The following is a 24,324-nucleotide window of genomic DNA, read 5'->3' on the forward strand; positions in this document are numbered from 1 at the left end:
TTAAAAACACAGATATTCCTTTTTTAAAAAAACTATCTGCCTAAAAGTTATGACGGGTAGCCTGAATCAAATTCCTTTTGAGAAAAGAGCTTCATAACCTGGAAGTTGAGACAGAGAAGGACTTACTTTTCATTATTGCTAAACAAAAACTTTTTAGGTGGTAGAAGAAGATTAAGGCTTCAGAAGTGAATGTATAAATTACATTTTAGAAAAAGCAGAATATAGAATTTCAAAAACCAAAGATGGTGCAGATTATAAAAGCCTTTAACTTTAAAGTAAAATATAGTTAAAAACACAGATATTCCTTTTGAAAAAACTAGAGTTGAAAAAACTCTAACTCTAGAGTTAGCAGAAAAAAGTCTAACTCTAGAGTTAGCAGAGTTGAGATTCAAATCAGAGATTTCCTGATTTATAGTTTACATGTTATACAAAACCAGTTGCCATAGTCTGAGTTAATCAAAACAAAGATAGTATAGCATAGTATAGTTTAGTGTAATGATATATGGTCTGGTTCTGCTTTTAAATGAAAGAAGTGAAAGTAGATTATATTAATTAATCTCTGGATATTTATTTTTTCTACTTTCATGAAAAGGACCGATTCTAATAATTAAAATACCATTGGTTTTGCTAAATACAGTGGCTGATCTTTCAGGTTAGGTCAAAATGGATGTTGGAAAATAAATGATGGAATTGGATGAATTGAGAATATTTCTAAATGAAAAAAGCAGCATCTCTTCTTTAAAAAAAGACTCATGTAGTTAGAGTAAAAGGGCATAACATCTGAACTCCTGATCCACCCTGAGACAAGCTACCAGTTGACCTGGCTTCTGCCTTTTGACACTCTTCTAAGGCATAACTTCTTAAGGGGAAGTCTTCAGTGTCCAAATTGAGATGAGATGAGATGAGATGGGATAGATAGATAGATAGATGGATAGATGGATGGATAGATAGATAGATAGATAGATAGATAGATAGATAGTTGATACATTTAAAAGTATCAACATGCTAATACCTGTAAGTTATTTTAAGTCAATTAATAGTAAGAAATATTTAATGGGAAGCACAAACCCTTAGATTTGCTTTATCTGAATTACAGTTATTATATCGTGTCTCTGATCTGGCAAAAATTGGTCCTATTTTTAACAATAACTCTATTGTACTTCCAAAATTACAGTCTCCAAAGCAACTTTGAAAGATGTTGAGCTGAAAACATAATTTTAATACTAATTTGCATGACAAACTTACACTCTGGGGCAATCACAGTTTGAACATTTTTGGAAGTCATCGGCAAAGAGAGTTATTAGTATTCTAGATCAGCATATTGCCAATAAGATTTTTAAATTATTTGAGTTATTGCAAGGGGAGTTTGGAACATTTAAAACTGCAAAATATTAAATTAAAATGGAGCTTGATATAACAATATAGCCCAGATGTATTAGCAGTGTCTAAAGTTCCCAAAATGTTGCAATATTTGAATATATTCTGCTTAGAGCTGTTTTGAAAATCAGTGGAATATAGTACCAATCAGCTATAGGTTTTGATTGCTACTTTTTCTTTTTGCATGTTAAATCAATTAAAATAAGAGAGGATTAAAACAGACATATGCAGTTATCTAATGATTTAGGGTTCAGTTCTTAAATTAATGGAATGTTTAATACAAAATTATTTATTTTAGAGACTGGGCTTCTGCATGTGTCTGTTGTTATTTTGAAGAATATCAGAATACATGTAGCAGTCATCTGACAAAAAAATAAAAAACAGGTTTGTTTATGTATCAATAGGAAACAAAAACAGGAATATAGGTAGCTCTCAACTTATAATCACAATTGAGGCCAAAATTTATGTTCCTAAGTGAAAAATTTGTGAAGTAAGTTTGTCCCATTTTACGACCTATCTTGCCACAGTTGTTAAGTGAATCATTGCAATTGACAAGTTAGTAACCCGGCTGTTAAGTAAATCTGGTTTCCCCATTGACCTTGCTTGTCAGAAGTTGATGCAAAAGATGGTCACATAACTCAAGGACACTGCAACCGTTTGTCAGCCTCCAAGATTCCTTCTTCTGCTTGACTCTGTCTGGCTGCCATAGACATGAAGGGGTGGTGGTGGAGGAATAATTGGGCCTCATGGAGGGAAGGGTGCCGGAGGTTGAAGTTGTGTGAATTGTAAAAGTTGGGATGTTTTCTTGCTTACTGTGCAAATGCAACCACTTATCTTTTCTAGGCCAAGGACAACCATCTTGGCATACCAGATGTCTGACACGCCACCTGAAGATGTACTCACATGACATTATACACACCTCAGATTGGATGTCCAGTTTGAATGGTTGGGAGTGGGGACATGGGATAACTTTCTATATGTAATTTCCACGCCTTTTGCTTCAGATCTTGTATTTCTCTGTTGCTACCACTTCAATTTCAGTAAAAGTCCCTTTCTCTATAAAAATGGAGTCTAAGGCTTTCTTTCTTGGGATTTGAATGGAGCCACACCTGACACCGTTATAAATATACCAGTTGTCAAGCATCTGAATGTAAAACACATGACCATGAGGATGCCACAATGGTCATAAGTGTGAAAAATGGTTATTAGTCACTTTTATTCAGTGGCATTGTAAGTTCGAATGGTCACTAAAGGAACTGTTGTATGTTGAGGACTACTTGTATGTGGCCAGCATGAAGAAGTTGACCCCCAAGATCTCTATACAGATTGATTGAGCTGAATTCACTAAACTGATGACTTTTGCTGTCTGCACCATTTTTGATGTGATAATAAAAAGAAACGTTCAAACTTGGAGAGTAGATTAAATACGAGTGTGCACTTCCATCTATGTGGAAAGAATCTCTATGGTGTTAAGTATATACAAAAGATCAAATAATGATAGCATGATTGAAGGTTATAACATTATATCAGAAAAAGATGGAGAGACTATCTTTCCCCCTTTCTCATAAGATTAGCACTTTGTGGGTGATCCAGTAAAGCTAAATGTTGAAAGAGGCAGGATAAAGAATGGAAGGAACGTCTTTATACAATACCTAATTAAAACACTGCACTCACTTTTGTAATATGTGCTGATGGCTTTAGATGGCCTGATAAGGAGATTTGAACAGTAAAACCTATCAGTGGCTCTTCCTGTTTCTACCACCAGGATCCAAGGCATGATATCCAGAGGTGGTACAGAGCAGGTTCTGACCAGTTCTGAAGAACTGGTAGCGGAAATTTTGAGTAGTTCGGAGAACCTGCAAATACCACCTCTGACTGGTCCCGCCCCCATCTATTCTCTGCCTCCTGGATCCCACCTGATCGGCTGGGTCTTCTTTCATTGCCCTGCACAGGAGAATAGAGCTGGAAAGCAGGTTAGTGGGGTGGGGAGGGAATGGGACTTTGCAGTATATTTCCCCTGGAGTGGGTAGGGAATGGAGATTTTACAGTATCCTTCCCCTGCCATGCCCAGCAAGCTACGCCCAGCAAGCCAAGCTAAGTCCACCAAGTCACACCCACAGAACCAGTAGGAAAATTTTTTGAATCCCACCACTGATGATATCCCTAGATGAGAGTGGTTGGGAAGAAACAATGTGAGAAGGCTATTGCCCTTTGGTCTGGCATGAGGCCAAACAAGTTATATGTTCTTCTTATAAAAAACATTGTTATATACCGTGTTTCTCCAACAAAATAGGAAGGCCCAGCATGATTTCTAGGCATGAAGTAAAATTAAGCCCTGCACCCAAAAGTTAGGCCTATTTAATCCATGCGTTTCCCCACCATTTCTCACATCGTTCATTAAAACTACACGAGGTGAAGAGAAATGGGGGGGGAAGGGGAGGGAGCCTAGGCTAGAATACCCCAATCTACTACTGAAAGAACATCGGCCGATAAAAGCTCCCTGAAGGCAGAGTCACCAGCCACTTCTATTGGCTGTTAGAAGTGGTCTTGGGGTGAGCAACCACATGCACTCCCCTCACCACGAAGCTGTTTCTATCGGCCGATGGAAGCTCCCCAAAGGCAGAGTCACCAGCCGCTTCTATCGGCCGGTAGAAGTGGCTGGTGACTCTGCCTTTGGGGAGCTTCCATTGGCCAATAGAAATGGCTTCGTGGCGAGGGACTGCGCGTGGGCAATCGCCCGAGGCGCTTCTACCAGCCGATAGAAGTGGCTGGTGACTCTGCCTTTGGGGAGCTTCCATTGGCCGATAGAAACGGCTTCATGGTGAGGGGACTGCGCGTGGGCAATCGCCCCGAGGCCGCTTCTACCGGCCGATAGATTTCCTCCCCCACGCACACCCCCACCTAGAGCACCTCATGCACACTCACCTCTCCACAACGCCGTTTCTACCGGCCAATAGAAGCGGCTGGTGACTCTGCCTTTGGGAGCTTCCATCGGCCGATAGAAGCAGCCTTGTGGGAGAGCTGAGTGCGCTTGGGGTGCTCTGGGATTGGGGCATGTGGGGAGAAATTAAGTCACCCCGAAAAGACGTCCTAGCCATTTTGGGGGGGCTCAAAAAAAAAGAATACCTGGCCTTGTTTTATGAGAAACACGGTATTATTGTAAATGTCACTTGGAACCTAATTTTAAAGTAATATAATTATTAATGAATTTTAACTGGATAAATAACTGTAGTAAGCAAATTTCTGGGTAAGGGAGTCTCCTTGGCTCTTTTGCTGATGAACTCTTTCAACTACTGAGTTATCAAGTTTTATGGGAACTTTCAGCATTATAATGCTGCATTTATCCAGTCTTGGTTAGATTTCTCTGAAGTTTTCTATCTGCTTCATAAATAGGCATATGGCATATAACCAGTCATCCAGGTACAATTTACTAAAATTTATTTACAGCACAAGAGCGATCAGTCATCATGGTTGGGGACTGCTCAGTTTTGATATATAGCATCAGTACCACTTGAAGAGTAGGTAGACACTCAAAACACACCTCACCCCTTGCATCTCTGCAAGGCACCGAATGACAAGAGCCACACGTTCAACTCAAATTCAGTTCTCTTGAGCCCATTTACTGAATTCTGATCCTGTCTTTCTGCTCCCTGCCTCTACCTGGTGATATTCACCTCTGCTGATTGAAATACTGATAGTCCTTATTTAGTGACTTGGTTGCTAAGCAAAGTGGTTGCAAAGTGAAACTGCAACTGTGCTTATGATCTGACATTCACTTTCCTTTGGCTTTACAGCCCTGGGAAGGTCGTAGATGTGAGGAATATTTGCACAGTTACTTTTTCAGCACCATATAACCGAATTGCAGCTAAACACAGCAGTCACTAAATGAGGGCTATCTGAATTCAATTTAGGCCAAACTTTGAACGTAGACATAGGCATCCCAAATTCTGCAGCTGGGAAACCCAGGTTTCAAGTTTTGACGACAAGAAACAACTTGTGCCTCTGTTCAATGATGCAGATTGTTTTATACTTGATTATCTCTCTTCTGGGTGGAGGTTAGGGGTGGTTGGGGGGGGGGCTTGTGTGTGTGTGTGGCCTTCATATACGTCTCGACTTCTGGAGCTGATTAGACTGGTCCCTGTAGTTCTTATGGCAAGATTTTGGAAGTGCCTGCTTCTTAGGGTTGAGAAAGAGTGACTGGCCTAAGTTTACCAGCTATCCTAAGGCAGGATTAGACCTCCCATTCCTCCAGTCTCTAGTCTGGTGCCTTAACCACTATAACAAACTAGCTCTCCTTCTCATTTTACATTGCAATAAACAGCATGGCAGAATGATATGGTTTCCTCATTTTTTTTTTCAGGGTGAATGATCAGACACACCATGGAATTTTCAAAAAGGCTCTTCTGGCGACTTCAATTTTGTCACCCAAGTAGAAGGTCTTCTCTGTTTCTATTTTGTCCTTTTTCTATTGCCATAAAGAATGAATCCTCCGGCTGAACAGCTTGATGTGGGTGTGCTTCCCTAAAGCTGAGGGAGTGAGCAGGTGGCCATTACTATGCTATGCAGGTGGCTACATAAAGCTGTGAGAGATAACATTTGGAGATGCTTCATAGTAACTCCCCTGGGGAACCCTGTCTGCAGAATGCTGGGGAAACAAGTGGGGTTCTGGTGGGAAGCTGATATTTCCCTGCACATTGTTAAGCATTGCGATATTGTAGCAGTCTGCTGTTTGCTTTGGTGGAGATGCTGGTAAGAGCAGCATAAAATATCAAAGAGGATGCAGAGAAGCAACCTTGGAATCAAAGAGAAACCAGGTATAGCTATTTGTAGCTTTCACCTGCCTATCTGCAGTCACTCCTCAGTGGGGTCTGACTGCTTTGCTGGGCATAATTTATAGCATGCCATTAATGCTTGTTCCAGTTTCAAATGAGCATGCTTATAACTTCTGTGTGTCTGTGTGTGGGGAGAGAGAGAGAGAAGGAGAGAGAGGAGAGACAGAGGGAGACAGAGAGACAGAGACAGACGGAGAGAGAGTCAGAGAGAAAGTCAGAGAGAGAAGACCAGGGGTGGGATTCAAATTTTTTAACAACCAGTTCTATGGGCATGGCTTAGGTGGTAGGCATGGCTTGGTGGTCCTGTGTGGGTGGACATGGCTTGGTGGTCATGTTATTGGATGGATGTGGTCAACTCAATATCATTCACATCGAGGCACGCATCTCCTCGCCTGGCCTCTCATGACTGTGGGGATGCTGCAACAGTCGTAAGTGTGAAAAATGGTCATAAGTCAGTTTTTTTTAGTGCCATTGTAACTTTGAATGGTCACTCCACACAAGCAAAGTACCAGCAAAGGAGGGAAAAAAGACTCCAGAGAAGTTCCTGAGACAGGAAGTCTAGTCCTGCCAAGAATGTAATAAGGGTTAACAGAGAGGCAGTTTCTGTAAGCAACACCAGAATGTTTCCTTCCTGCCTTCCTTACAGGATTAGGCCAGTAATTTCTTCTAACAACCGGTTCTCCGAACTGCTTAGAATATTAACAACCGGTTCTAGCGAATAGGTGCGAACTGGTAGAATCCCACCCCTGAGACAGACACACACACAGAGAGAGAGAGAGAGAGAGAGAGACAGACAGACAGACAGACAGACACAGACACAGACACAGAGAGAAGGAGGGAGAGAGGGAGGGAGGGAGGGAGAGAGAGAGAGAGAGGAGCACAGTCTCTGTGGGACCGGGAAGGTGCACACGATGGATAAAAAAACAGAATGGCAAACTCCCTACAGCAGCAGCAAACTAAAATGAGATATGGGAGAAGAATAATCCAGGAGAGCGCGAGCTCTAGGGAACACAATGCAATTTTAAAAAGTTTCTTACTCTGAAATCTCATTGATCTCAGACAGAGAACATCAGAGTATGCTTTAGGTATGAAATTAATACCAAGGTTATACGATCGCCTGGATATGATTCGGGGAAACAAATGGGCCATCAGCTCATTTAATCCAAATTAAAGTTGCCTGATCGTTTGCAGACTAATTGTATTTGCCTATGCTAACTGCAGTTATTGAAATGTACTTTGAAAAGGTGCAGGTAGTATTTGACTTACGACCTCAATTGAGACTGGGATTTTTTTTGTATCTCATGATGGATTGTAATTTGTGGCACCCAGGTGACTGCATACTTTTTTACGACAAGTCTTTATGGTGATCATTAATTGAATCACAAAGTCATAAGTCCATATCATGTGGTTGTTAAGTGAGTCACACAGTCATCAGTCCGAAACCATTCTTCTGAATGGATTCAGACAAAAAATACACTAATAAACTGATGAAAACAGTGCAAACATCGGTCATGGACTGCGAGATGCTGCAACCAGTGGTAAATGTGAGCCATTTGCCAAAGACTGGAAATTGCAATCATGTGATTGGAGGGAAGCCATGACAATTTACAATGTCTGGAAGTCTTTACAGCATAACTCCAAGTCATTACATGACCAGACATAAATTGAGGGTACCTGTAGCTTGCAGAATATACCAGCAAAATTTGTGGTAGAATGTGGTCTGGATTCCCAGGAGGGAGGGGCTGCATTCCAGATGACCAAGGTGTACTGATTAGCATACTAAAAGTATGGGTTGAAAAATCCCAGAAGCTTTAATAATCGGTTCTTGCAAGCTGGGCACAGCCCTTCAAGGCCATGTTTCCGTGGTTGCAGGAAAGTTTGCATGTGCAATGCCTGATTGGTGCTTCTCAAATTGCTTGTCAGGTTTTACACAAATCCTTAGTAAACACGAGTTTAGCATCCTTTGCAAAGAACCTCCGGGCTTTGTTTAAAATGTCTAGTGCTAGTCCTTGCTGCATAATTTTAGATAAATCAGGGAAAGAGAGCTGGTTCTGCCAGTTCTGTGTCGCCAATTCTGTCACCCTTCGATGCATTGCTGATTTTCTGTTGCTCCTTCCAGCCAGGGGTTTCAAATGCATATAGATTTGACATGCTCTAGTAAGACGGACAGCTATATAATTTTGATACGCACACACACACACACACTCTCTCTCTCTCTCCTACTTTTATTGTTTTTAATTACTTAGGGACTGGTGCCATTTGGCATACTCACTCTGAATTTTACAGCAGAAAGTACAATGGTGATGATTATTGTTATTATATGCATAGGCAACCACAATTGGGTACTCCCTGTGCCTTTCTACTTCCAGATACTGTTGGCTGCAGGGTCAGAATTGGGTACTTTGGTCACTCCCTGCAGCACTACCATTTCCATATAGACGTAGCTAAGATCAGTTTCATTACTTCCCACTTCAACCCATCTTCTTCCTCTGTGCTTGGACTAGTCAATCAGGCTATATCTGGATCCAGATTTAACACTCTTTCAGGTGAAGGTAGTGCTATGTTAAGAAATAGTCTGAAGGTCTCAGGTGTGGAGGAAGGATTGTGCCAAACAGGAGCATTGGGGGCATTTTTTCATCTCTGCCTATTAGTAGGACAACTTGACAAGTGGCTAAATCCACTAATCTATGCATTGCCCCACATTTCCAACCTGTCAGATTCAAGGGAAAATGAAGCTAAGACAATCCATCCATTCCTTTATTTTCCTTTTCACACATTAGTAATGACAGCACCACTTCCAGCTTAGGTATTATTGCAGAGAAGGGATAAGCAAAGAGAATGGGAAAATATGTGCTAACATAGCGTTATGCCAGATCAAAGATTAGTAAACATCTCTTTAATGTTACCATCTGAAAGTGACCGGAGTCTTCTGTTTTCAAGGTTAAGGAATCTTCCCAATTTCTTCCATGTATTCTAGCACAAACTTAGTTTCTATCAAGGAAAGAATCAACCTAAAACTAAGGAGGAATTTCCTGACAGAACAATTAATCAGTGGAATGGCTGAAGTTGTGGATGGTCCAACACTGGAGATTGGAAACCATTTGTCTGAAATGTTATAGGGTTTCCTGCTTGAGCAGGGTGTTAGACTAGAAGACCTCCAAGGTCCCTTCCAACTCTGTTATTCTGTTAGTGCCCTGATCATCCTCATTGACATTTTCTAAATTCATCTGAATGCCCCTCAAAATTTGAAGTAAGGTGTAACTAATGTTGAATAAAGTGGAGTTATTATTGTCATGATTCAGGAACTATACTTCTGCTGAGGCAGTATAAAATTGCATACCTTGTTTTTCAGCTGCATGTTATCGCAGACTCAGATTCAGTTTGTAACTAAGTTCCAAGATCTTCTATAGAAGCATTATTGTCAACATATTCTTGATCTTATGGATATGGTTTAACTCCTAGTCCACAAGTGCATAATGATTTTTGTCTGTTACTTTATCCTAATGCTCTAATCTATTGACATGGTTTTGAATTTATATTTCTGTCTTCTGGATGTAAGCCATGCCCCACTTCCTTTTATGAAAGAAGTAGTTACTACAGAGAAGTAATGACTATTTAAGACCAGGCTTTTTAAGTGTGGATATGGTAATAGTGAGAGTTGTAGTGAGAGCCAGTTTGGTGTAGTAGCTAAGGCATCAGGCTAGAAACTAAGAGACCGTGAGTTCCAGACCCACCTTAGTACATAGCCAGCTGGGTGGCCTTGGGCCAGTCACTTCCTCTCATCCCTAGGAAGAAGGCAATGGTAAATTAATTCTTGCCAAGAAAATTCCAGGGACTTCTCCAGAACTGGACGCAATTGAATGGATGAAAAAAATAGTTGTGGTAGGACAGAACAAGGCACAGGTGTTATGATTAGTAATCTAGCAAAAGCACCAGTAGATAAACAAGATGAAAAACAACGAGAGAAAAACCTTTGATTTTAGACATGCAACCTTAATTATAAGGACTAGCAATTTAATATAAGTTATCATGGTGCGTGAAAATAATCAAAAGCTGATTTCATTATTAATTTTCCTAGGAAGATATTTTTCCTGAAAAATAATGGACTTATATGTACTATGGACCATTTCTGTACATTAACCCTAAATTAATGTTTTAACGTATCACTTGAAAATACAGTTTTTGTAACAGATGTACCACCAACACACACGGTTTTATTTTTCAGAGAAAGGTAAATGGTTTAGAAGCCATAGATTTCATCTCTCTATTAGGAAAGAGTTACCACATTTCCTGTAGTACAAACAGGACCTTGCAATATATTGTGTTACAAAAATTGCCTCTATTCCTCCTTTGAATACACACCTGCCAGGGGAGGCTCTGGCTCAAAATTCTGAAACAGATGTAGGCTGTCTGGGAGAGAAAACCCTCTTATTTTTCCCCAAGGAAAGTACTCTGTCAGTCATAAACTTCTAAGCTTTCTCTTGTACCGCATTGCACTCAGAACAACTATATAAGTAAAGTGAGTTGAAGGTAGGAATGGAGTTTATTCAGCAGCAGTCTACTTCTCTGGGCCAGATAACCCCTTCTCAAGTGCCTCAGTGTAACTGAATCCTATTTCTAAAGGAATCTGCCCTTGTAATATCAAGGCTAGCAGTGATGGACTTCTCCATTCAAAGCAGAAGATGACCCTAAGATACTGAACAATGGCTCAAAAGTGCCAAAAAAGCGCTCCTAATTGTCAGCCACCCAAAGGGCTGTCAGGGCTGCTGAGGCTTCCCGCAAAAGGGGCTGCAGGGTCTTCTTTGGCACCTTCAGGGTCACTCCATTAACCACGGTTAGAAACGTCACCCTTGTGTTGGGAGCACATTTCCGACTCCTTGTCCAGTGTGGCTCTCCGGGTTTCCACTGGTAAATCGTATTGCCCACCAGCACATGGATTCTACTCTGCCACTGCACAGCACAAGGTGGCAAGACCAATATGGGAAGGTCTGGGATGGCTACATCTTGGCTCACTGTGCCATCCTTGCTCAGGAAAAAACATTTATGGGTGCCAGAAATCAGAGCTCTGATTACAGTGCCAGGGGTTTCACGCCGGCTGCTCTCTTCGACAAGTCCGCCAATGACAAAGATGCCATTGTCCATTGCCACTGCAGTTGATTTGTAACACTGAAAAGCTAATGGCATCTGATTCCACACATTTAAGCTTGTATTGTAAATCAGGATGCCCCGGTGGGCAAGGCCATTTGCTCTTGTATGAGAGAACCCTCCAATTAAGTAGAGCTTTTTGTTTAGTGAAGCAGAGGCAAAATGACTCACTGCAAAGGGTAGATTGGCAATGGGAGACCAGGTCTTCTTTTCTAAGTCAAATCTTTCTGCAGAATCGAGTACACTTCGGCCACTCCTGCCTCCCAAAGCATATAGTTTATGCTGGCATGCTAGAAAACCATGTTCTCGTCGAGGTACAGACATGGAAGGTAGCTGCATCCATCTCCCAGTAAGAGCATCAAACTCATGCAGGTTGCATAAAACAGAACCATTAAGCCTTTGTCCTCCAGATACATAAAGCTTGTGCCCTACAGACAAGAAGCCAGAGGAATCCAGATACATCAAGGGTGGTATCTCCTCCCAACTTTCTGTCTGTAGATTGAACCCCAGGAAATGAGTTTTCAAACGCTCCACTACTCCTCCTTGCATGTTGCTTACAAAGAGTCCCAGACTCACAATCCAGTCGTCATACATGCCATGCCTGAGACCTCCACTCTTCAGCAATCTTCCTGCTCCATCCAGTTGCTCCCATTGTAAATGGGCATGCCCATATTCTGTAATAATGTCTTTCTGGACTCTTGTGATTTCCTCAGAAGTTAAAAGTGGAAGTCGAACTTGTTGCATCAGCTTCTTGATGAGTGAGAAATGCTCAGCAGGTTGAGATCTGACCCAGTTCTGCACAGCCTGGTAGACTGTTAGCTCAGAAGACACAAGAAGTTTGTCAGATGAGACAATGCTGGTCACTGTACTGAGATCTAAGCCTGGAAAGGACTCGTGTTCTGAAAAAGGCTCAAAATTCAAGGTGATGTGGCGTGAGGCTACACGAAGCAAAGTATGGTGATTATGCGCATAGGCCAGAGCATAAATCTCTAGGCAACTGTCCATAGAAATGCTGTCAGCTAGGAACCTAGTAAGTGCAAAAAGTGAAGGAGAGGGGAAGAAAAGAAAAAAAAGGAGGGAGGGAGGGAGGGAGGGAGGGAAGGAAGGAGGGAGGGAAGGAAGGAAGGAAGGAAGGAAGGAAGGAAGGAAGGAAGGAAGGAAGGAAGGAAGGAAGGAAGGAAGGAGCATAATTCATTAGTGGAATGGCTTATCCACCATGCCCACAGACATTGGCCAATTTTCCCTTTCACTAAAGATCAAATATAACTACTGAGACAAGTTTGACAAAGGGCACAATGTTATCTTTTCTGTAGCAATTATAAAAAGACAAAATGTTCACAAAGGAGTGGTCAGCAAAATAATTTATGGCTTCCACCAGGCTCTCTTAAATATAAAGTTAAGTATGAGTCCCTTATGACTCTGCTTTTGATTTGTATTTATTGACACGTTCTTACATTGCTGAGTACCCTAATGTCAGAGTGATCTACAACATAAATTTAAATCAGAGTCAATAAAACATTAAAATATTTAACTTCAAGCATGAATGATTACTCATTGGAGAGAGAATCCATTAATTGAGAGCACACAGAAGGCTCAACGAACATGTGAGGATTAGGAATTGGATTTCCTTGGAGATGGAGTAAAATGAAGCAATGCTTGGGGAGAATACAGAAAGAGGGCTGCTCTGTAGGTCAGCACTTGGTAAGGCAAAATGCAGGACCTGAGCCAAAATAAGCCTTAGCAAAGGCAAGGCAGGTGACTGAGATGAGTGGAATAAAATGGAGATCTTTAACCAGGTATGTCAAGGATGTCTGCAAGGTGTGGTCAAAAAAAGCAAGATGGTGGTGGGCAGAGTGTTGCTCCTCCATCATGGTGATCATCTAGATATTTTTTTTTAACCATATAGCACAGACACTCTTGATGTATGTGGATAAAGAACAAATTCTAAAGTAATGGGGAAATGAAATATACAATAGCAATTCTAAGATGAGGACCAGAGAATGAATACTGCTCATTTTTAGGCAGCATATTAGAGAAATAGACATTGGCAGCAGAAATAGAGATTGCAGCAAGACTAGCTATGCATCCATCTTCTATTTTTCCTGATTTCAATTATAGAAACATTCTATTTCTATTAGACAATCAGCTGTAATAACTTGCTATGAGATTGCTGGAATTTTCAATGACTGTATTTACATGAATATCACTTTAATTGATAATGTAGTAGCACTTGTGATATTTTCTGCAAAAAGCCCATAAGCAATAAATTATGTCTATGTAGATTAGGATATTTTTCATTCATTTTGCTAATATATCTCAAACATGTATTGTCTCAACTGTAAATGGAAAGATCTTAAACTCTTTGGGCCCATAGGAAGGACTAAGATGCAGTACTAAAGATAAGAATGAAATTACAAATTCTCCTTTTATATATGCGAGCAAAATAAATATAGCTACTTTGTCTGACATTGTTACCTATCCAGACAGTCATGCTGAATATTCCATCACACATTATTTGTTCAAAAGGTCTCAAATAAATATGAAATAAATTGTGTTCTATAAAAATATTTATCTTATACACAGAAGAATGTTTTGCTTTTAGTTTTTTTAAGGATGCATCCACCTTCTCAGATAACCCCAATTTCAGCTCCAAAACATTATTCTGTTTAGACTAAATTACCTGCCAATAATGTCCTGCAGAGGGAGGATGACAAGCCTGTTGGCTGCTGTGAAAAGATCTTGTGCAATCTCTGGTGTAAGTAGTAACCGTCCTGTGTAGAGATAATCTAAGATTATCTGAAGGATGGATGAGGCCATGTCTTCAAATACAACCTGCCTTTCCCAGCATTCTCTAAAGGGCCTGGTGAACATGGCACGGAAGTATGGACTGAATGAAGCCAACAGTGCCCTACAAAGAGAGGCAGCAAAATACTAAGAATGTGAGCTTGCATTAAACATTAAGTGCACATTTTTGAGAGTATATGGTTCTTTTAAACAGGGATAGGGAAAATGTTACTGAGTTTGCATATCCATGCAAATCTAATTCACACTTTCCAAAAATGTCCAAATTACAACATTTTTATCAGCTGGCATTTCTACTGATTTGAATATTATGACACAACTCTTCAGAAAAGAACTGCAATAAAACACATAAATAGACAATGCAAACAGAGAAGCTTTATATTAGGGAAATCGGTGTTCAAAAATGCACTGAACCTAAAAGCAATCCCTTAGCAAAAACTGCCCATCAGACAGAAATACTCTGAAGATGATATAATTGGAAAAAATAATCACTGAATAAGCTTCCATGAGGATTTCTTTTAAAAAAAAATATCACAAAGGATTGTGAAACAAAAACAGGACAAACATAAAATTGGAAGGTAAAAAATTGCCTGAGTTCAGAATCTGAAGCTCTGACCTGTCCTATATCATGATACCAGCAACGCTCAGAAGCCAAGTGTGCTCAGATAGCAACTAATCTAGTTCTGTAGAACTGAAGGATTTGCTTCACTCTATCTCCCAGCTTCTTTTCCCCCCCTCTATTCCTGCATATATATAGTCTTTTTCTTAACATTTCATGATTGGCAGAAGTGCAGCTGATAATGGGCTGGTCTCAAACTTCTTTCAAATAATTGAGAAGCGGAAAAGTTGACTGTTTAATATGCTTGAATTGATAATTTATCACTGATGGCTTCTACTCGTTCCTCCCCTCCACCCGCCCATCAAGACTTAGAGTTTTGCTGCAGACTTCATTAGTTCTTCCTGAGTTCTTAAATCCATGCTAAAAGCAGCCTTAGATGATAGTTTGTTTTCAATAATGATAGCTAGTATTAGCATAGGTACATTTTTAAATCTTTCCAAATCTGAGAATATGGAATGAAGGAATATATCAAGTTTGCCAAATTGAGAACTTTCATAATGTGTTATAACTTTTATTATCCTCCATCATTGGCCCTGCAGTTTTGGGATAACGGAAAGTATAGTGTTGCTGATCCGGAAACTGGGGAGTTCAGGGAGGCCGATTTTATGTTCCATGACTGTTAAAGTGCTCCATATTTTACAAGATTACAAGAATGATAAATACAAACAAGTTAACATCAGTATTAATATCAATATTTCAAAATATTGAAATAGTCCATTGGGGTTGGGTGGCTGACAAATTCAATACAAACATATGTGCATACAAACAACTAGAAAGATAATGTCCCAAACTAATCAAGCCATCTTGTTCAACACACTCTTCTCCATAATGACTAGTCAATGTAGTCACTCAAAGTCCACCATGAGGGAATAAAAATGAGATACTTTCCTCTAGAAACTGGTATCTAGTACCCCCAAATACAGATATTCTGTTTTTCTGTTGCAAGCCATTAACTGTTTATATATTGATTGGTTGATCTTCTCTGAAAATATTTAATCCTCCTTTAAAGCTGTCTAACATAATGAGTGGTGATGAAATTTGTGCATTAATTATGTGATATATGAAGGAGGACTTTGTTTTCCTTGAATCTTCTGCCAATCACTTTTATTGGATGACCCTGAACCCTCATATTAGGAAGCGGGGGTGGATATCTCTATCCAGTTTCTTCACACCAGGCATAATTTTATTAACTTTAATTATATTTCATTTACATAAATCTCAACTATTAGGAGCATGAACGGGATTTATGCTATGCTAATTTTATTTTTAAAAGTTTGTTAGGCAAAAATGAATGACTCAAACTTTGGCAGGAACATGAGCTGCATAAAAGTACAAGTGATTTGAGATGATATGGGGAGATCCATTGTGACAAAGAGTATCATAGAGTCTGCAGTTGCTCCCTAGAACTGCAACATCTTGCTGTTAATATATTATCTGCCCTAGTTTATTTATCTATCTCACAACCCTGACTAAAACCTGGCCTGGTTGCAGATTACATACCAGTATAATATGACTTGGCTTTTCAGGACAATGTTTAAAAAATATGAGACTTCTAAATCCAGAAAAATACACACCTGTGACATGGGAAGTGCTTGCCTTCAGCTACAAGGATGGCATCACAAAGCTGTTGAGTCTTATAGAGGTGCATCAAACCTGTCAGGATGGGGAAACAAAACCAAGTTGGAATGTTAGGTCCTGTCTAGAAACAAAAAAGAAGATGGACACGCCCTCTGGTCAAGTAAGAAAAACACCAAGTTTTTAGAGATGTCCTGGATCTTTCGTTTCCAATACTGTTTGTATTTGAGTATTATATCAGAACTAGTTTGTGGTATAGGGTGTCTTCTGCTTTAATTTCTTGGATTCTGTTTATTGTTCCAGCTTTCATTTTGCTAGAATAAAAGCCACAAAAGTAAAATCAACATAAAAATGTCAAACTGAGGTGATCCATCAAAGAAAGAAAAGAAATCCAGAAACCATAACTGAATACAGAGTACTACACTTAAGCTGCTTCAAATTGCCTTAGTGTAGATCACAACATATTTCACATCAATATGAGACAACATTTCCCAACTTGGTTCCTCCACATTAATTGGATTACAAATCCCAAAAGTCCCAGATAGGGCAAAAAAGTGAGACTGAGGCAAAAGTGCAGCTTCTAAGTGAAAGCAGAAATTATTTCCAGGGAAGAAAAAGGTTTTGGTTTCCTGGTGGAGGAAATAGAGCAGTTAATATACTAATTCCTGCGATAAACTTACCCTGGGTTACATAATATCCCAAAGTAGTAGGCTTCACCCTTATATCAATCTCTTGACTATTGTTGAAGTCTTTTTTGGCATCCATAATCCACCTACAGGCACAAGAATCTCTTTAAAAAGGATTCTTCTCTAAGACTCATCAACCAATCATGTCTAAGGAAAAAGACACCATCCTATAATTGGCAATAAGATGTTAATCGTAGCCTCATGTGAGTTAGAATACAGAGCGCCAGGACCCAGCAGCATCAAGCCAAATATATCACAGATACTCTGCTGTCCTCCTGAGACCCATTGTTATATAATACATTGGAAACCTAGAGGTTTTTTTAGTCCAGGTCTCATCTTGAAATTCTGAATCACATGACAAATTGAAATCCATACTGAGATGTATAACACAATTTTTCTGTCTTCTTCAGAGCATCATTGATCATCTTATTGTTTCATCTTCTCTTCCCAGGCACCTTGGAATAATATTCCTTGCACTCACTTGATGGCTCCCCTCTCTTTTTCTGGTTAATTCTTGAACAGTCAATATATTTGGCTTTTTAGGTTAAAGTTGTAGAGAAAGCATAGCTCACAGAACTCAGACTTCACATGCAAAAAGTCCTGGATTTGGTCCCTGACCTCTCCATTTTTAAAAAACGAGGCAACAGCAGATCATTTTGCTCTGATTGCAGTGAGTGAGTAGGTACATAGGGAGCAGTTACTGTACTGAATAGATAGATGAACAACTAGCTAGACGTTCAGGTTTTTATGTGCTACGAATGATTAACTTGGAACAAACATTCACAAACCCAGTCTCTGCCCATGACTTTTATTTCCATCTGATATTCCCAGGTATCTACCAAAAATAAATATCAAAATAGTGTCTGATTTTGGGTAGTGGGGTGGCGGTATTATTTGATAATTATATCAGTTATTTTTACAGGGCCTGGAACAAATCTTAGGCAAAAGCAGTCCCCAACAGCACTGGAGGAAAAAAAAAAGAGAACAATAGGCCTAGTGCTATATAACTTATCACCCATGTTGATTTTCCATAAGAAACTGGTTGTGTTGATTTGCTTTGTTCCTGCTTATTGATGAAGTCAAAATACATGGGCATTATTGCAGAAGTCAGAAACGCAGAGTACAAGTGTTGCTCCCAAAGACTCCAGCCCCCCATTATGATAGTATATCATGGAAATAACAGGCAGCAGCCAATGAGCTGTTAATGCCATTTCTAATTTGCATACTGAAGGTGGGACTAATAAAGCATATTTTATACACTATTAATTCAGACTTCAGCATCAAGGAGAGGTTCAAAATCATGTCTTCTTTTAACACAGAACATTTGGGAAGTTTACATTTATAAATGAAGATCTCATTTTGAAGGCTCAGTTATACCATGTGGATGCTTATTCTAGGAAAAGAGATGTCCTATATTTTACACCACATAAGGGTTGAAGAATAAGATAGTATTCCTCCATGATCAACTTGTCCGCCTCTATATGATTATAGGAATCTTCTGGATAAATTACCAAGCATAAACAAAGAGATGTTATAGACAGAAGAATGGACAATTTTTATAAGGAAGGTGGGCTACAACTATGTTTCTAAATTGAGATAAAATGTTTACGATCTCTTATGAAAATCAAAAGCCAATGCAGATTAACCACCAACCAGCAGTATTAGAACCTAATACCGGCAGTATTAGAACCTAGTGTTTCTTAGCATACAGCTGCAGTGTATAAAGAGAACCATTCTGTGATGCTGGAAATAAATCTATATTCTTACTATAGACAGCAGGGGATACTTCATTGCTTGTCATCTTTGGACTACCAATACTCACACAGGCATTTTTCTTTATTCTTTATTCCTAAATAATATATCTTCCTGAATCAAATCTTCCATTATATTAGCCCAAGATAATTTACTGCTTGAAGTAAAGTCCAGATGGGGACCTTCCCCAATATATATCGTATATACTAGGATCAACATGTTTCTTGGTGTCTCTTTCAGATCTCACTGCTTGCAAGGTCAGTCCTAAAATTATCTCTTCAACATTAATTTTTCAAATACTTATAACTGTCTTCCAGGTCCCTGTTTAACAGGTAAATGAGACTATTCTTTGTTCAGATTTCTCCTTTCATACTGGATAAAATAGTTCTCATGACATATCATAAGGGCTGTGGTACTCCCTAAGTTACCTTCTAAATTTCTAAATTTCTTTGAGGGATATATTAATTTATTTTTATATTATTTGCCATCCAGGATCTGCTGAATGGCTTTACAAATTGATTAAACAAATCAATATTCAGGTGACAAATATATGTAATCATACATCAATGAATTCAATTTGTTAAGTTAATGGGCAACTGTGCCTTTATGATTGTGACTATTTCTTCTTCTTTTACTGCAAATATTTAGCTCAAAATTGTCCATATTTGATGTATCTCTCCAGAGTGGGTTTTTCAGCAACAGAATTCATGAACTGAGGCAATTCTGCCCGTGTCATAGTATGTCCAGCTGGACCAGGTCTGCCAGTAAAATGCAAATTAATAAAAGGCGCAACCTTCTGACCTTGCATAAAAATGTGAATTGTCTCAGGATGATCTTCTCAATGAGAAAAAAAATGTTTTAATTACTCAAAATGCTTTAGGTAATACTTTTAATGAGGCTTATACGGTATTGTTTGCTGAGACTTATTTTGCTCTGATTTTAATCTATACCTATTTTCATACAATTATCTCCTTGTATATGGAACAAACCCGATCATTTCTAAATAAAGCCTGGAAGTGATTTGTAACATCACAACAGTGTGTTCTCAGTGTTCAGTGCCAGACCAGATAAACTGCATTCCAATGTAACATATTATCAGAAACAAAGACAGACTGTATAGTGAGGGGAAAAAACACATTCTCTGTCTCAGATTTTTATAGCACGGATTTGTCTTCCTTTCCTTTATCAAATCATTTAGGGACCAAGAGCTTAATCAGAACTAGAGAAAAGTGAAGAAATTCAATCTCTCTAGCCTTCCAACCACCAATCGATCTTTCTTGTTGTTCCACATGCACCAGCACACATACACACTTAGCCATGACCTAGTTAACCTTTTCTGAGCTTGGAAACTAAAACAAGGTGGGCCCTCCTAAGGAAATCCTGGGGCCACAAACTAAACTGAAAAATTAAAAATCATCCTAGAAAGACAGTGGCAGCCCAGTTCCATAATGCTGTCAGAAAAACTTTATAGATATGTCTATAAATTAAGTTTGGCTAGAAGAGCTTTATTTATTTATTTTTACCTTCTACAATGGCTTCTTTCCTAACATATATTGCAAACAGGGATGTGGCATAGCACACCATCTGTTGATACTTTGCCAAAATGCAGGGAAAACACCAGTATATTTCACAGCTTGGAAATTCCTGGGTAAGAATACACATTTCATAATAATAATAAAAAAATAAAAGTAATAAAAAAACAACAACCCTGGCTTCCAGCTTTTGTAGTTAAGAGACATAAACCACAGAAGAAGCAGTGAAATGTGGGTATGAAACAAAGGTGGTATTCAGCAGGGTCTAACCAGTTCTGGAGAACTGGTAGCAGAAATTTTGAGTAGTTAGGAAAACCAGCAAATATCACCTCTGACTGGAGATTTTACAGTATCCTTCCCCTGTCACACCTACCAAGCCATGCCCACAGAACCGGTAGTAAAAAAAATTTGAATCCCACCACTGTTATGAAACATTCTCTTGTAAACAAGAAAAACTTTCTGATTTGGCAGCCTTGATATAGATCTAAGAATCGGCTTTCCCAAACACAGAGAACAATTATTTCTATTTACTGAGACCAAGAAACTCTATTCCAAACTTCCAGCTGAGTAAGGCCAATCAAAGTTGGGCTTGGCTCTTATACTATGCTTCTAGCAGTATCATAAGAGCTTTGCTGAAGTAATAGACTTAGCACCTAGTCTGTCTAAGAGAGAGATTTATCTTTGTGTAAATAATCCATGACACTTCAACTGTAACTTGCTTGCCAGAGCAAAATGTGAACTTCCCAATCATATCCCCTCTAAGTTATGAACTATTAAGCATTTAAAATGATTATAGAAAACTTAATGCATCTCTTTGGCATTTGGAGTGGAACTCACTATAAACATATGTACAGGTGTGGGATTCAAATGTTTTAACAAACGGTTCTGTGGGCATGGCTTAGTTGGTGGGTGTGGCTTGGTGGTCATGTTATTGGCTGGGCGTGGCCAACTCAATATCACTCACATCGAGGTACCCATCTCCTCACATGGTCTCTCATGACTGTGGGGATGCTGCAACAGTTGTAAGTGTGAAAAATGGTTATAAGTCACTTTTTTCAGTGCCATTGTAACTTTAAATGGTCACTCCACACAAGCAAAGTACCAGCAAAGAAGGAAAAAAAAAACCTCCAGAGAGGTTCCTGAGACAGGAAATCTAGTCCTGCCAAGAATGTAATAAGGGTTAACAGAGAGGCAGTTTCTCTAAGTAACACCAGAATGTTTCCTTCTTGCCTTCCTTACAGGATTAGGCCAGTAATTTCTTCTAACAACTGGTTCTCCGAACTGCTTAGAAAGTTAACAACCGGTTCTAGCGAATAGGTGCAAACTGGTAGAATCCCACCCCTGCAAATGTAGATCTTGTATTTTGTGCAGTTAACCCTGGTTCATCTCCATTTCACTTTTCACACCTCATGTCTTTTTCCCCATTTGCTGTCTCTGCTAGGTTATGCATATCTCTCTAAATACCAAGTTCGCTTATGCATTTTCCCAAATTAAGTATCTTACTCATCTGTTGGAGTGTCAAACCAAGTCTGACACATTGATAACCTATTCAAAGAGAAAAAAATAGTCCCAAGGAGTCTTCAGAATAATAGAATTAACATCTGGACTAAAAAAAACAACCCATTTCTAAATTTACAAATAGCAGTAAAGCCAGGTATTAGTGAAAAACTGGAATTATTCCAAATTATTCTAATAGTAATATTTTAAACAGTATTCTCTTTCTGTATAATACTGAAATTTGTGGAAGAGCATACAAGGCCTATATTATTATTACCTGTGGGAGCCTGTGTCTATTCATTATCAATTGGATTTCCATTTTTCTTTATGAATATCATAATTGTTTATCCAGTTTATGAAGCCTTTAAAATGTCAATAGTTACCTTGCAAGCAAACTCAATGGCTGAGATATACTGAATGGCCTCATTGGTTCGTATATTACTGTCAGTTAGTCCCAACAACCACTGAAGTCTAGAGTTTGGGAACAAAAACTGACCTTAGAACAATCACAAATTATTAGTTACAGGTAACTAAGATAGAACTGGATCTTATTTACACAATATTTGTAAACTTCTCCTGACTAGCATTCCCACTGGCATTCAGGGGCTAAAATTGAATACAATTATTATAATCCTTCATATTAAAACTGTTGACAATGCTTCCGAATTGCTAAATTGCATACAAATTGATTAGTGTATTATATGATATTTTAAATGCATATCTGTAAGTCACCTAGAGACTCCTTAGTGAAATGGGCAGCATAGAAGTCTAATAATAAATAAATAACATTTACAGAGATTCCATACCAGCTTCTAATAGCCTTCGGCATCATGTAATAGTAAATATAGAGACTACACAGAAAAAAAAAATCCATGTGCTAAATTAATTTCAAACGTAGCATCCACTGCATAGAGAATCCTTTCATATACAAGGATTTTACCAATGAACATAAAGGTGATGGCATCTAATTATTGTATTATTGCTGTCATGTTGTAACAAGGGGTATCTCAGTTTTAAGCACATTAGCTTGGAATGGCTCCCATATACACTTATTTTGCCAAATGCTTCAGCCAAAAGCATTTAGTTTTCACCTGCAATAAGCCAAGTAGTAGATTTAGACATTCAGTTTTTAATTGTTTTGCTGATCTTCCTGCTGGTTGTTGGCCTCTCATTAAAAAAAAATGCCACCCAGCAGTGTGTGGGCTTGATGTCAAGGATGGTATGTACATCTCCCATCTGGTTCTATAATTACCTTCAATCAACATCACCAGAAGAATGTTAATGGATTATATGTAAACACAAAATCTTTTATGTTTACCTAGCAAACATCTGGAGAGGAAGCTTTGGATAATCACTTTTTGCTGGAAACTCATTGGTGGAATTATTAGGAGTTACACTAGGAAGACACTGGGAGTGGCTTACTTGGGGCAGCACCAGAATTCATAAGGAAAGTAAACATTTGGAATAACTGTGTACAAATGGGATAGAGAAGAATGAAATACATACATATATACCAAAAAATTCCTGATGGAATTTCAAGGTAATATCAGAACAAGTTATTACTATTCCTCATTTGTTTGTTTGTTTTTGTTTGCAAATCTTACAGTGAGCTAAGCAATGTTGATATAAGATATGCCAGATTTCTTTTTCTATTTATCCATTTTATAAGTTTTGATACTCTAGTTTCATCCATTTTATTGTTCATTCTTTTGCTTTTCATTGATATTCATCAATAATTAAAAACCTGTCATTTATTTGGATATTTGTTGTTTGTTTTCATTTGGCATTGTTTTCAACAGCAAGATTTAAACACTATCATAGCGTGTAATTTTGGAATTTTTGTTTTGTACAGAAATAGTATACATATACATGGTTTTCCCTTGTTTGTCATTATATGTGTGATGTAATATATACTATGTTCCATAAAGAATATCATACCTGCCATACTATAGTGCAGTGGTGTAATATAATAGCTGCTATATAGAATGGAACTGATCAAAGGAAGGTTCTCTAATTCTAATATTCTAATATGTAATTTGGGTAGTTGCATGATTATCATAAAAAGTTAACTAGAAGAAAAATCCACAGATAAGTATCCCTTTAAAAGTCAATTTAGTAAATATTTAATAGAGAAAAACAATCTTCGTTGTTTAACTTTGTAGTTCTTCAGCATGTGTATAACTATTAAGAGCAAACACCAACAGTAAAAAAGCGCTGAGCAGATTCAGATATTTCATAGTGGTGATGTTTAAAATATTTTGCAGTGCGTTGGAGTGTATGTCAGAAAAAATATCAGGACCTCTATATTGTTTCAATTGATGCAAAATGCATGAACCTGAACAGAAAACCAAAATGGCTAAGACCAGGATAACAATTCCAGTATCAAATTCAATAAAATTAAACAAAACAACAAGCAAGCTTAGTGACCAGGACTTATGAGGAAATTGAAGTTTTACTATTACAACTCATGGAAAAAAGCAGAGGTGGGGAGATTTCCTGGGACATTG

General features: G+C 38.6%; 1 protein-coding gene across 1 annotated transcript; it reads right to left on the reverse strand.

Moving 5' to 3' along the window:
* Positions 1-10,940: 10,940 nt before the first annotated feature.
* LOC113415695 (kelch-like protein 6) lies at positions 10,941-17,115 on the reverse strand. The gene is made up of 4 exons (XM_026673211.1): positions 17,031-17,115; positions 16,350-16,428; positions 14,035-14,262; positions 10,941-12,381 (listed from the first exon to the last, which is right to left on the reverse strand). Exons 1-4 carry the CDS (start codon positions 17,113-17,115, stop codon positions 10,941-10,943), a joined length of 1,833 nt encoding a protein of 610 aa, XP_026528996.1.
* Between the last annotated feature and the right edge of the window lie 7,209 nt (positions 17,116-24,324).

The sequence above is a fragment of the Notechis scutatus genome, chromosome 2 (genome assembly GCF_049901735.1).
Source record: "Notechis scutatus isolate UNSWTSFEM ecotype Mainland chromosome 2, rNotScu1.2, whole genome shotgun sequence".
NCBI classification, from domain to species: domain Eukaryota; kingdom Metazoa; phylum Chordata; class Lepidosauria; order Squamata; family Elapidae; genus Notechis; species Notechis scutatus.